This window comes from Penicillium vulpinum, assembly GCF_028829585.1.
Source record: "Penicillium vulpinum strain IBT 29486 chromosome Unknown utg000001l_segment0_segment0, whole genome shotgun sequence".
In the NCBI taxonomy this organism is placed as follows: Eukaryota; Fungi; Ascomycota; class Eurotiomycetes; order Eurotiales; family Aspergillaceae; genus Penicillium; species Penicillium vulpinum.
The window spans coordinates 2625259-2638842 of record NW_026643241.1 but is presented as its reverse complement, the minus strand read 5'-3'; the positions used below and the strand labels follow the sequence as shown (position 1 = coordinate 2638842).

Genomic DNA, 13584 nt, shown 5'->3' with positions numbered 1-13584 from the left:
ACTCCGACAGGTCAAGCTCAACTCTCTACACAGACACAAGATTCCAACGGGAGAAAAGCTGAGCTCACGTTCAAGATGGGTATTAAACGTAAGGATCTCGCTCTCAATTATCTATACCTTTTTGCTTAATCAACCCCAGATTTGTACCAGGTGATCTCTGAGAATGCCCCCGATGCGATCAAGACGGGCGAGATCAAGAACCACTTTGGCCGCAAGGTCGCAATTGTATGTCTTGTATGACCTGTGATATACTTTCAGATGCTGACATACAAATTCTTCGAATTAGGATGCGTAAGTCATCGGATTGCTGTCCCGGTAGCTCAAGAGAATCTCTAGTCGCTAACCCAGAGTAGGTCGATGAGCATTTACAGTTTCCTGATCGCCGTGCGTTCGGAGGGGCAACAGCTCATGAGTGAGTCCGGCGAGACCACATCTCACCTGATGGGCATGTTCTACCGTACTTTGCGGATGGTAGACAACGGCATCAAACCTCTTTACGTTTTTGACGGAGCGCCGCCGAAGCTCAAGTCCGGTGAATTGGCGAAGCGTGTTGCACGCAAGGCTGAGGCAACCGAGGCCCATGAAGAGGCCAAGGAAACTGGAACTGCAGAGGATATCGAAAAGTTCTCACGACGGACTGTCCGCGTCACCCGTGAACACAACGCGGAGTGCAAGAAGCTGCTTGGGTTGATGGGAATTCCTTACATTAACGCGCCGACGGAAGCCGAAGCCCAATGTGCCGTCCTGGCTCGTGCGGGTAAGGTGTACGCAGCTGCGTCAGAGGATATGGATACATTATGCTTTGAGTCACCGATTCTCCTGCGCCACCTAACATTCAGTGAACAGCGCAAGGAACCTATCCAGGAGATCCACTTGGATCGAGCACTTGAAGGTCTCGATATGGATCGCGCACAGGTACAGTATCCTGGTTATGATACGCCTGATCACAATTACTGACTACATCTACCGTGCAGTTTATCGATCTCTGCATTCTTCTAGGCTGTGACTACCTAGAGCCTATTCCCAAGGTAGGAGCCACCACTGCTCTCAGCCTAATCAAGGAGCACAAGTCTCTAGAGAAGGTCCTAGAGTTCATGAAGAACGACCCGAAGAAGAAATTTGTAGTCCCTGAGGACTGGCCATATGAGGATGCGCGAGAACTTTTTATCAACCCGGACGTCCGGCCTGCAGATCATGCCGAATGTGACTTCAAATGGGAAGCTCCCAACGTTGATGGCCTGATTGAGTACCTGGTTGGGGACAAGGGCTTCAACGAAGACCGTGTGCGCAACGGTGCCGCCCGTCTGTCGAAACATCTGAAGACCGCCCAGCAGTCCCGGCTGGAGGGCTTCTTCAAGCCCATCGCCCGCACTGAAGACGAGAAGGCATCTCTCAAGCGCAAGCATGACGAGAAGCTACAGCAACAAAAGAAGAAAAAGAAGGAAGAAGCAAAGGCTAAGAAGGATGCCAAGGCGAAGCCGCGTGGAGCGGCCTAGTTTCTTGATGATGAGAGACGCTTTTTTGTCGTCAAAAACAACTAATGATACAAAATTATTTCCTGATCTGGCAGATCTAACGTGAGCTGGACTGGCGTGGGCGTTCTGTGGTTTATTTGTTTCATTATTTCTCATGGATTATTTTCATTACGGGGAATGTGCGCTTCGACTCAGAATCGGGACAGAGCATGAAGTTCTGTGTATCATAGAAAAAGGCGGTCTGTTTTAAAACAAAACTAGAGAAATATGTAGTCCGATACTTCTCCATTGTTCTAGTAAACTTTTTCAGCCATATAGATGTCAGGATCAGACAAGATCAAGTAGAGCAGACACAGGCATTTTGTCTGATCCTCGTGGCTACAGTTGATAGAAAGGTCCAAAATCTATATATTTATTATCTCCCATCTGTTCTCCATACATGAGTATATCAAATCTCCTTTTCAGATGTCCTGGTGTAGCTATTTCATGTTGTCGATATCCAGCGTTCGCGTATATAGTTGTATAGATCGGGTCCGATTAGCGAGATTAATCAAGGCCTCATAACACCAACCGCGACTGATCTTCGCGAGGGAAAGCAGCAAACACTTCGAATGCAGAAAATATACGCTGGCACTATTTAACATAAGCAATCTACATGATCAAAAGATGCAGCAAGAGTCCGTCTAGTGCAGGATCAGCGTTCTCACCAGCTGAACCCTTGATTCGACGCGCCGGTTGCGGATGCAGATACGATGATCCCCGTCGCACAGCTACGTTGATAGACCAACTATCATGGTCATGTGGTAGGAAACTAGGAGATTAGTCCAATAAGACTACATTTTTATTATTATCTATGTGGGTTGGTTTGGCGTGATAAGACATGTTCAGATGGGTCCGGTATACATCTATCCCCGGCCGATCCCAGGCTACCTTTCAAGGTTTCTTCTTCTCGGTAACTTTATGGGTGCGTATCAGCGGGGAATGGTAGGATCGGGGCTATTCTGCGTCTTTTATTGGTTGTGTCTGCTGATCTGGATGTGATCAGGTAGTGGCGTTGCCGCTGCCCAGGTGAGAGAGCTTTCCCCTCTCTTGGGCGATTTATATCGTGTGCCACCTTGATTTTGAGAGAAGTTGGGCTTCATAAATCCTGTGGTTTGTTATGGGACTTTTAGTATCTAGCAAATTTGATAAAATGTCCAAACAAAAGAAAATTCATGTGCTCTGTTTGTTTCGATAATATATATGTGGTCCTATGTGTTGTTCTTCAGAGCGCAAATGCTCATTTTGCTATTATTCCTACTGTATTTGTCTGTCTCATCAAAAAAGACTGAACCTTGAAAAAAACACATCATCATCAGCTCGTATTTCAAGTCTGCAATTACCTTGAGATAGATTCATTGCTATAAATGTTGTCTGTATAACGCGTCCCTAAAGCGAGTATCGACATCATCTAGGGGTTGTACCATGGGAATCGAGTCACAGGTAAAACCTACAACGTGATCTTTTAGCACGAGGTGATGCAGGTCCCGCAAGTAAGGAGCGTTCGATGCATCAACGTTAGTATAAAAGGTCATATTATAGGAACGATTGTGTTTCATGCCTGGATTCCAGGTCTCGAGAAGGACTCCTAGACCCGACCCAGAGAAGAGGGATAGGTTACCCTAGACGGCATTGGAATGTAGCATAAGAAAACGATCTCCCCCGGGCCCTCTCTTGAGAGAGATGTGTTCGTCCCAAAAAGCCTCCAAACTAGAGTATGCGCGATTTCTATAGAGGGGAAAAGGGACGCGTAGAAGCACCAGTTTTACTAGTTTACTTGCTTATATGACTATTGTCGCGTTATAATCTTGTATGATCCTGTGTTATTCTAATATGTATGAAAAAAAAGATAACAAATCATCTTGAATACTCTTGTCTCATTGAGATATAACTAACAGGGAATGTGTAGACATCAACCATTCTTCAAGTTGGAACGAGGAGACACTCGCAAAGAACACAGCAAGACAGGCAAGAAACACACATTAATTAAAAAGGAGAATCAGCTAGAAAATAATATATAGAAAGAAAATTCAAAAGAAAGGAAGTCCTTTTTTCTCTGGTGATCTTGTCAACACCGGTCGCCTATAAATCACGGATGCCCCGCGGCCTTCCCTTTCCCTTCTGCTCTTTTTTTCTTCCTCTGCTTTCACTCAGACCACTTTTTTTTTTTTCCTTCTGAGCTCTTCTCATATCTTGATCCAAGCTTCTTGATATTCTCCCTTTTCACCTTAAATCAATCAATATCAATCATGCCTCCTAAGAAGAATACTAGCGCGTCCAAGAAGGCTGCGCCTGCTGCTCACACTTCCTACCGCGGTGTGTTTCCACTGATCCTGAATGCCCACCATATCGCGTAAAAGCGATATGGACATGATTATAATCGCGAATATCTGCTGATTCTATTGATACAGATATGATCAAGGATGCAATTATTAGTGTGAGTTGATCAGTGCCGGCGCGACCTGGTTGTTGTGATTCAGGTCGCGCGCCCGACCGTGACACGTCTTTGCCTTTGGGCATGGACAACCACAACAAAATCAATTCTTAGTTTTTACTGGTTTTCATTGCTGACTCAAGTCTTTTCTGCCTATAGCTGAAGGAACGCAATGGTAGCAGGTATGGATTTGGTGTTTTTCCTCATCTCTAAGATGGGCCCCGGATCTCGCGCCATTTATCCAAGAAACATGTCACTGACCGAATTCCCCCTATTTAGTCGTCAGGCTATCAAGAAATATGTTCAGTCTAACAACAAGATGAACGTCACTTCCCAGAGCGTCTTTGACTCTCAGTTCAATAAGGCTATCAAGGCCGGTGTTGAGAAGAATGAGTTCACTCAGCCCAAGGGTAAGTTCCTATTTACCCTGCCTGCGCACATTGATTTTATCCTACTCTGCATGATTTGTTTCGACTTCTGCATTTCGCTGCATGTTATTCGGATAGTTTCGTCCCGTTATTTGACCAGTTATCTGATGTGCCGTCCTCTAGGCCCATCTGGCCCCTTGAAGCTTGCGAAGAAGGAAGTCCCTGTCAAGGCTGCTCCTAAGCCTGCTGCGAAGCCTGCTGTGAAGCCCGTTGCTAAGCCTTCTGCTGCCAAGGTAAGCTCCCACCAAGTACATATCTCTGGGGTCCCTGCTAATTGCAACACAAGGCTGCCCCTAAGGCTGCTCCTAAGAAGACCGGCGCAAAGACTGCCACAAAGACTGCCGCTCCCAAGAAGCCTGTGGCCAAGAAATCCACTGCCACCAAGCCCAAGGCTAACTCTGGCAAGGCCCGCAAGACCGCCACCGCCGTAAGTTGACTCTGAATGTTTAAGTCTATCTTTCCCCTTGATTGATCTGTTTCTGATGAACATTCTAGGCACCTGCTGTTGTTGAGCAGCCCAAGATTCTGGGAAAGACCAAGTCTGGCCGTATCACCAAGACTACTGCCCCGCAGCCTACGACAACCCGGGCAGCTCCCAAGAAGCGTACCACTAAGAAATAGAGGCTTTGATGTCCTATTTTTTTCCCCCACTAGGTTGAGCTCTCCCTATATTTTCACGTGCGCATTTCCAGGGAGAGTACCTGGTACTGGTTCCTTTGTTCTTCTCTTGTAATTTCTTTGGACTCATTGATATCTGTGGCTCTGATGGTTTCCTCGGCTTTTTTCTTCCTTTTTTCTTGCTTCTTTTTGCTTCTTTTTGCTTCTTTTTGCTTTTTTTTTGGGATCTTTGTTATGATGGCTTTGCTTCTTTCCAAAGTCCAATGGATGGCGTCCTGCGGTGGGGTTTGCAATGGGGAACTGCAGTCTTCTTATTACCTTGATATTGTGATTAATTCCATTATCTTCATGGAATTCAATTTTGTTTTGGTCGAATTTATACATAGACTATCAACCGCGTATATTGTAGCAAACAAACCGTAGATCTCTCCATGTCTGTGTTTTATTTGTTTATCTTCGAGATACATATAATTTGGTCTACTGGACTAAAACAAGTATTATTCATTCTTTTTTCTGTATTGTTCTCAAGATACATATGTACATATGTAGTCCAATCTATACAGGAATGCAACGTGAACATGTTGGAAATTAATGGAATACATGCGTATAGAATGCCCAAAATCCTTAATGTACATACATAGTCGAATAAGAGGCAATTTATACTCCGCACAGAACGTTGATAAACCCGAATATAACGAATACATAGGTTTTACGCTCGGGTACCGGTGCTTTATTTAATCCATACAATTACCGGGTAACGGTAAAACCAATGTAAAATGATAATGCACGGTCTCCAAATCCACAAGGGGGTGAAATGGAAGCAGGTTATGGTCTATAGTAACATATATTATATCTATACTCTTTTTTTTTTCTTCCTTAGTGTGCTACAACTTTATAATTTTCCCCTGGGCTTCGTAATTGGAAGAGCGTTTTTTTTTTTTCCAAAAATTAAATCAAGATCGAGGGGCTTGGTGATCTGCTTCGCCGATTTGACCCCGACTTGAAGATCAAAACGCCGAAAACACACCGAGAAGTACATACATACATATGTATAACAGCCCCCTGAAGCTAGCAGAGAAAGGGATATATATTGTGAATGAAGTGGAAAATGCCACCGAAGAACTTGACTAAGCATATGAGCGCACCTGGGCATTATCTAAGAATATTTAGAAAAGTACGAGAGACCATGCCACTTGCACAGAGCATATTTGCCAGCATGCCAAAGGCTAGGGCATAAACAAGACATTCAAATAGGAATACCACAAAGCCAATTGTTTCAACCGGCCTAAACCAGGAGAGGTTGATGTCTGTCTTAGTCTCTCTTTTGGTGAGCTTATTCAATTGTGGGTGGTAAGTGAACTCGAATTTGTTGCCTTCTTTCAAAATCGACGCCCCAAACACGTTGACGAGCACGAACTGCTTTGACCTCTATTGAAAGATATTAGTAGTCTGTTGGCAGTTGAACTTGTCATTTTCCCCCAGCAACTCGCCTTCATAAGTATTCGATCAAAGGCTGGGGACAACCGCTGAAGAACGGTAATAAACACAAGAAGTTGGCACCAGCCTCTGAATGAGACCCTGTAAAATGTTCTAGGCCGGGAAAACCCCATCTTATCTCCCAACTCTTCGCCGTTTAATACACGGCAACCAACCTCGAGCATTGGCTTGGACACATTAACCCCTGGATAATCCTGGATAGCAGTGACGAAATTCGCTCCAATAGACTTGGAGGACTCTGTTGGCTCAGGCTCGCACATCATAATACTCTCCATAGTGGCCTTTGATTGTTCAGTGCCCTTGAAGAAGCTGTCTGGAGTCCCCATAACATAGGCGATATATCGGAACAGCGCCAGGTAATCCTCCATCTCACGTGGGTGAGGCTGGATGCCGATCTTAGGTAGTTGACGGAAGAGCGGCATGCAGCAGAAGATAGCTGTCGCATGGATTGAATCTCTCATATTAACAGCTGCGCCATACTTGGATTCATCAAAGTACGTCGGGTCTTGGTCCATGAGCTTCAGCATGCGGCTCCGGACTGTAGCGTGTAGTAGGCGAACACGCACGGTCGAAGTGTGTCCCTCTCCACCTGGTTTAATTGAATCCAGATCCATTGTCACCTGCAGCAGCCACAGGAAAGTTTCGAGGAATCGCCTAGGCATGACCCGAAGAGAAAAGCCTCCTGTTCTAATAAGGACTTCTGTTCCACCTGCAATTGTCTTTGAAAGTCAGCAATATTCTATAGACTAATATGGCACTGGAATGGTTTCTCACCGCAGTGCCCCCTAGAAATCCCTGAAGGGCAAGTCCAGTAATATTGGGTATCAAGTAGCGATAAAGAAATTCTTGTCCGCGCTCAATTTGTGTCCAATCAACCCATTCAGGGACTGTGTTCACTTCTTCCCAGAGTTCTCGTAACACGCTGTCTTCTTCATGATGTTCCTTCAAAACACTATACATGCCAAATCGGCCAAAACATTGCCCCGTATTGCTTTGCTTGCTCTTTATGGAAATAGCTTGCAGTCGGTCCACAGCATCAACGGCAAGATCATCGGCCTGATGTCTTAACGGGAGCAGCTCTTCGGGCGTGAAATGTTTACCCGTCCAGGTGAACTCATGGTTCCACACCTTTCGGGCATTGTCACTCGGGGGTTTGTATGCGTTCATGGTAGTGGTCAGTATTACACTGTGGATACAAGTCTTGAAGGAAAGGAGTCGAAGGATGAGTAGTTGGGTGAAAGCCGTTGCTGGCAGGTCGACACAAAGAAATAAATAGTCCTTTAATAGTCCTACTACCTGTATTCTTGCATTGGGCGTTACCCCATAGTAGTGGCTTTATGTTTGATCGTGCTCAAGTTCCTTGCGTCCTTTAGTCGGATTATCTCACTAGACCGTCATAATAGGTAGATAATCAGTGTCCACCTAGGTAAGGATTATCGCAGTTCTATAGATTTGACTTTGTGACTGACTCAGGTGGGAAGTGAAATACGGAGTAGAAGACTATGACTATTGGATTCGCCAATTTTGATTCAGTCACGTAAGTCAAAAGGTGTCCTTTCTTACCTGTTATGACTACTTGCATCAACTATTCCGGTAAAAAGATGACTTTGCATCATGTCAGATTTGTTCTCCATCTTTTTGCTTCTTTTAAAAATAACCCTGGGAACATCGGTGGCCAAATTCTGATAGGTTTACGTTTTGCCCATCTATATTTTAACTTAGGGTAAGTAAATTTAGCAGAGTGCACAATTACGACAAAATCAAGTTTCACGTCCAACAATGAAGTCGACCATTCCCAAATGATACATTATATGTCATATTATGCAATTGAAGTCACAATATTGAGCCGGGGTCTGGACTACAGGAATAATAGGTTACAGTGAGGCTGCTTTTATTTGGTCTTAAATCAAGCTAAGAAATGGCTAAGTACGCCACATAGCCTCGGCCACCGATAGTTCACGATCGACAAGGAGGAAGTGATAAGGAAAGCGAAATCCGATTAGCTTCTCATCTTCATCCGATTCAATATTGCTTTATTGGGTGTATCTTAAGATTTTGTGGGTTCCGCCCCGGTGGGAATGGAAAATAAAACTAAGTAAATCGAACAGGATCTTCCCTCCAGCTCATGAATATATGCTTGGGAAGGCCACGTGCATGCCACAACCGAGCTACAGAAGTCATACCAAGCAGAAATTTTGGATGTTCGATCCTACCTTACCATCTGCATGTACACATGGATTTGAGTCAACTAGCCGGGTGTAAGTATATATGCCAGCAGCGCAAGACAAAGGCACATCCCCATCTCCATTATACCATTGTTTCACCTTGCTAAAAACATCACTGACCAGTCGATCATAAATCTTCTAATAGTAGTTCGCATCACACAGACAATGAATAGGGTTGCGCCAAGGATTACGACCTGGGCGGAAGTCAGACTATATGGTTGAACAAGAAAGTACAACTGCATAGAGAGAATAACTGTGAACTATGATATGACTGTGTATGTTATGGCGGAAGATGCCATGACACGAAAAGTGAAACCTAGGGTAATTGGTAATGATAAACAATACAGTCTTTTGTTAGCGCGAAGCGCGCTTGTCCTCATAGCTAGCTCTGATATGGGATTAACGCTTCAAAGTCTGATCTGCAGACGGATGCACCTACAATGGTTCTTCTACGGAGTACGGAAGACAGTTTAGTTCTGTCTAATTTTGCTATCGGCACGGATGTTGTTTCTTTACCCGGGGATCGGGGACGCCGGTCAGAGAGGATCCTTACATTGTATCTTTGTATCTGAAGTGGAGAAGCTCCCCTGTGGCGCAGATGCGGAAGATTTTATTACTATGGAAAGCCCTATTTTTGGAATTGAAGGTGCTTTTATTGGATTATGTACTTCGTACGAAGCATACAATATAACTATAGAGACAAATTTAGGATATATTGTCTAACTCTCTATTTCCTGGATTCTGTATCTTTGAAATGAAAGGAATTGCAGGGGACCCGATAGGCTTGACATTGTAGTTGGCCACCATTTGCATTTCTACGCCAGTGTATTAGTCTGTACGGAGTACGGGGTATTGATCTAGGGAAACGGCAGTACATATGTGTTATAACAGACTACTCCATATATGGGGACTATATGATATCCTAATCTTGATACGGAGTACGGAGTACTCCGTCTATAGAGACTCAATATAGTCAGTACCAGAGGGGTTTGTGCGCTGATCTCCTTGCATAAACAACTTGCAGAGAGGGGGATGGAAGTTATAGAGAGACCAATGGAATTAGCAGTATATCGAGAAGAGAAAAAAGAAATATAAAACTGATGTGATAAACCGCTTTCATTGAACATCCGAGTTTTTTTTTTTTTATGTAGCAGCCTGATATGGTATGATATATTACCTTCCATACAATCCACAGATAGTAGTAATACATTATACACAATAGTTATATACGGAGTACATATATACATGAATATATCTATATATATCTATATACTCCGTACTTCGTAGATAAAGAAATAATTGGGATAAAAGTACCTATCAAAATAGAATATTACATGTATACATTTTCAAACATAGAAAGAAATTTATATAGAAAAAAAAAAAAAAAAAACAAGTTGAATGGTGGAGTGTTAACCATTCGATGTACACATACGTGTAATTTTCTCCCAGACAACCAATCTCCCTTCTTCCCTCCACTCTTGCCCCCCATATTTCCCCCATTTTACAACTTCATTTACCCTTTTTCTTGCATTGACCGAATAATGTTGATCGGTTGAATATTCTCGCTCTGGGCATCTGGCTCTATACTCTCTTTGTTTTCCAAATTTTTTTTTTCCCCCAGGACTCCGTCCGGTTCATAACTTTCCTGGATCTCCGCCAATAAGGGCGACTGCCGTCACTTCGGGTTGCCGGTCCACGCAGAACTCACGTCACCCCCCGTTCCCTGAAGTTCAACATGCCATCCTTCTCCAACGAAGTCTCCTACCAGACTGCCACTGCCACAGCTACCCATCCTCGCTCGTTCGAATCACCTCGAAAGTCGCACGACAAGACTCCCGTCGGAAATACTTTCCTGTGGACTAACTGGCCCAACGGCAACGACGCGAATCACGACTCGCATCAGAATGACCGACACCTTCTGACCAACATTAAGAACGGTAGTGCATACTCCCTGAATGGCCCTCGCTCTAGTGTCAGCTCGTACACGCGCGACCCGCCCCTGTCCAAGGACGGCAGCATGCATTCGGTAGGCAATGGATCCACGAGGGATCCCCGCGAGAACGGCCGGCCGTCCGCTATGCTGGACCGTAAACCGTCGGACAATGGACCGGGAGCTATTTCCACAACATCGCCCCTTTCCAATCAACAACCCAATGGCACTACAAATGGCCGACCTGTCCAGGGGAAACTCATGGTTAATGGAGACGTTTATCGGTCTTACGCCGATGAGTTTTCGATCTCGCCATCGGCTTCGCTCTTACAAATCCCGCAGCAGGATGAGACCGGTCGTCATTCTCCAGACCCTGATCGTCTGACGCCAAATTCGAAACCCGGCCCACCGCGCCATTCCTCCCCTCCCGCCTCATCCATACTCGATGCTACCTCCGTGCCGGAATCACAAAACTCTAGTATGCGACAACGACATTCGTTGCAGGTTCCACGAACGCCTAGTGTTCGGCGAGAGAGCCGAGAATACAATGACGATGCTGCATACAGCAGTGGCCGAATGTCACCGACGACCGGCTTCCGACGCGCATCAATCGGTCTTATTAGACGGGCAACGAAAAACAGCACCCATCAAGATATTACTTTAGATGAGGCACCACCGGATGAAGATGCGGCCCGATGGGCTGAAGCTATCAAACAAAAGCGAGCCTCGCGACGACGCCGCGAAGAGGAGGACGACGAGCGGGTTATTGTCGGCACCAAGGTGGATCAGAACCACGTCAACTATGTGACGGCGTACAACATGTTGACTGGTATCCGCTTCACGGTCTCGAGAATCAACGCGAAAATGGACCGAGAACTCACCTCGGCGGACTTTGATGCAAAACACAAGTTCTCCTTTGACATGTGTGCACCCCTTTTAATATTGACATTCTTTTTTTTTTTTTTTTTTTGGATATGACTGACAGTAGCAGAACCGGAAATGAACTGATCCCCTCCGCAAAATACGACTTCAAGTTCAAAGACTACGCACCTTGGGTGTTCCGACACCTTCGCGCGAAATTCCGCCTCGATCCCGCCGACTACCTTATGTCCCTTACAAGCAAGTACATTTTGTCAGAGCTGGGCTCTCCCGGCAAGAGCGGGAGCTTCTTTTACTTCTCACGCGACTATAAGTACATCATCAAGACCATCCACCATTCCGAGCACAAGCTTCTCCGGAAGATTCTTCCTGAATACTATCGGCATGTGGAGAACAACCCAAACACTCTTATCTCACAATTCTACGGATTGCATCGAGTTAAGATGGCATACGGCCGAAAGATTCATTTCGTCGTGATGAACAACCTGTTCCCGCCTCACCGGGATATCCACCAGACATTTGACCTGAAGGGCTCGACTATTGGACGTGATCTGCAAGAGTCAGATCTCGAGAGAAACCCCAGAGCGACCATGAAGGACCTGAACTGGGTTCGTCGCAACCGTCACTTGGAATGTGGCCCAACAAAACGAGAGTTCTTCATTGAGCAATTGAAACGCGACGTTATGTTACTTCAGAAACTCAAGATCATGGACTATTCTCTTCTGGTAGGAATCCATGATGCGGGCAGGGGCAACGAAGAGAAACTGCGTGACAAGACTCTTCAAGTCTTCCAGCCAGGAGGACACCGCGAAGAGGATACCACCCCAAACAACCTGATGCGTACTCCGTCGAAATTGGAGAATGAACGCAAGGCTCGGGAGCTGCGCATGCTAATCAAACGTGAAAGACCTGTTCCCTTAGACAAGGCAGCTGCAAAGATGCCAGATGAAATCCTCGATGAACGAAAATATCATGTCTTCTACGCAGATGATGGAGGTTTCCGGGCTACTCATGAGAATGGCCAACCCGGCGATGAGATCTATTATCTCGGTATTATTGATTGTTTGACTCATTACGGAACCACTAAGAAACTCGAGAACTTTTTCAAAGGACTCTCGCATGATCGGACACAGATTTCTCCAATCCCGCCAGAGAGCTACGGAGAGCGCTTCATTAATTTCATCAAGGGCATTACTATGTCGAGAGAAGAAGCCGAACGACGACGCGAGTCTCGAGTCTCCGCGTCTGGCGCACCCCAGCAATCAACCGAAAAGCGACGTTCGAGATCTTCTTCTGTCGAGCGAACAATGCAGGCAGCGGAGAAGGAGGCATCGAAAGACGTGTCCGTCACACATCCCCGAACATTAGCCACTGTTTGGGACCCAGCAGACGCCGGGGGCCCTGGTCCGACTTCGACTCTCCCTATCGTGGACGAAGCTGGCGAGGCAAGCAGTGTCGGAGGGCATAGCTCACACAGCCGACACAGCCCTCCATCATCGGACAAGGAATTACCTCCTGTCCCTCGCGACGCTCCACCGCCAACTCCCAGCAAAGGCAAGGAAGTTGATCGGAGGAATTTCCAGTCTCCAAGTCCGGTCCGACGCTAGCCTTTTGCAGCGATTGGCATCCCTTGATACCTTCATTCGTCTCTTTATCTTGTTTTTTCCTTTTTTTTTTGTATTCAGCGAGATATCCCCCTTGTTGCTCTTGATAGAACCACCTATTTTGTTTCCTCAGCATGGGTCTGCGCGAGGCATATCATCTTCCTATCCTCATACTTTCCCCCAACACTTTCCGCAAGAAACTGATGTTCACGAGTGACGTGTATAATTTTTGTTGAGCAGCTCATCTCCGTCTCTTCCTGTGTTTCCTGTTTACCTTTGCCTGGATTACTTGGAACATTGGGACAAAGTCCCAAACCCGAAGACGGGGCCTTACCGACTCTTTCTCTCTTTTCTTCGCCGTCTCAAGCGCCTTCATTCTCTCTGGCCTTGCCTACCAAGACCATTTACTGCCCACAGACCACCCGTGGATTGTACAGGTCCCACCCTCATTGATC

At 45.8% G+C, this 13584-nt stretch overlaps 4 protein-coding genes across 4 annotated transcripts; 3 read left to right on the top strand and 1 right to left on the bottom strand.

Moving 5' to 3' along the window:
- Positions 1 to 75: 75 nt before the first annotated feature.
- Positions 76 to 1496, top strand: fen1 (multifunctional nuclease RAD27; the record flags this gene model as incomplete). The annotated part of the gene is made up of 5 exons (XM_057248680.1): positions 76 to 88; positions 140 to 225; positions 287 to 291; positions 354 to 915; positions 975 to 1496. The coding sequence occupies 5 exons, from the start codon at positions 76 to 78 to the stop codon at positions 1494 to 1496; spliced, it is 1188 nt and encodes a 395-aa protein (XP_057113112.1).
- A 2267-nt stretch (positions 1497 to 3763) lies between these two features.
- On the top strand, positions 3764 to 4997 carry N7479_000981 (histone H1/H5 family protein; the record flags this gene model as incomplete). The annotated part of the gene is made up of 7 exons (XM_057248679.1): positions 3764 to 3830; positions 3926 to 3951; positions 4108 to 4130; positions 4228 to 4358; positions 4500 to 4609; positions 4663 to 4803; positions 4872 to 4997. The coding sequence occupies 7 exons, from the start codon at positions 3764 to 3766 to the stop codon at positions 4995 to 4997; spliced, it is 624 nt and encodes a 207-aa protein (XP_057113111.1).
- A 1330-nt stretch (positions 4998 to 6327) lies between these two features.
- N7479_000980 (oxygenase MpaB family protein) lies at positions 6328 to 7658 on the bottom strand (the record flags this gene model as incomplete). Its single annotated transcript, XM_057248678.1, has 3 exons — positions 6328 to 6422; positions 6481 to 7210; positions 7266 to 7658. The coding sequence occupies 3 exons, from the start codon at positions 7656 to 7658 to the stop codon at positions 6328 to 6330; spliced, it is 1218 nt and encodes a 405-aa protein (XP_057113110.1).
- Positions 7659 to 10451: 2793 nt separating this feature from the next.
- Positions 10452 to 13132, top strand: N7479_000979 (1-phosphatidylinositol-4-phosphate 5-kinase; the record flags this gene model as incomplete). Its single annotated transcript, XM_057248677.1, has 2 exons — positions 10452 to 11569; positions 11638 to 13132. The coding sequence occupies 2 exons, from the start codon at positions 10452 to 10454 to the stop codon at positions 13130 to 13132; spliced, it is 2613 nt and encodes an 870-aa protein (XP_057113109.1).
- Between the last annotated feature and the right edge of the window lie 452 nt (positions 13133 to 13584).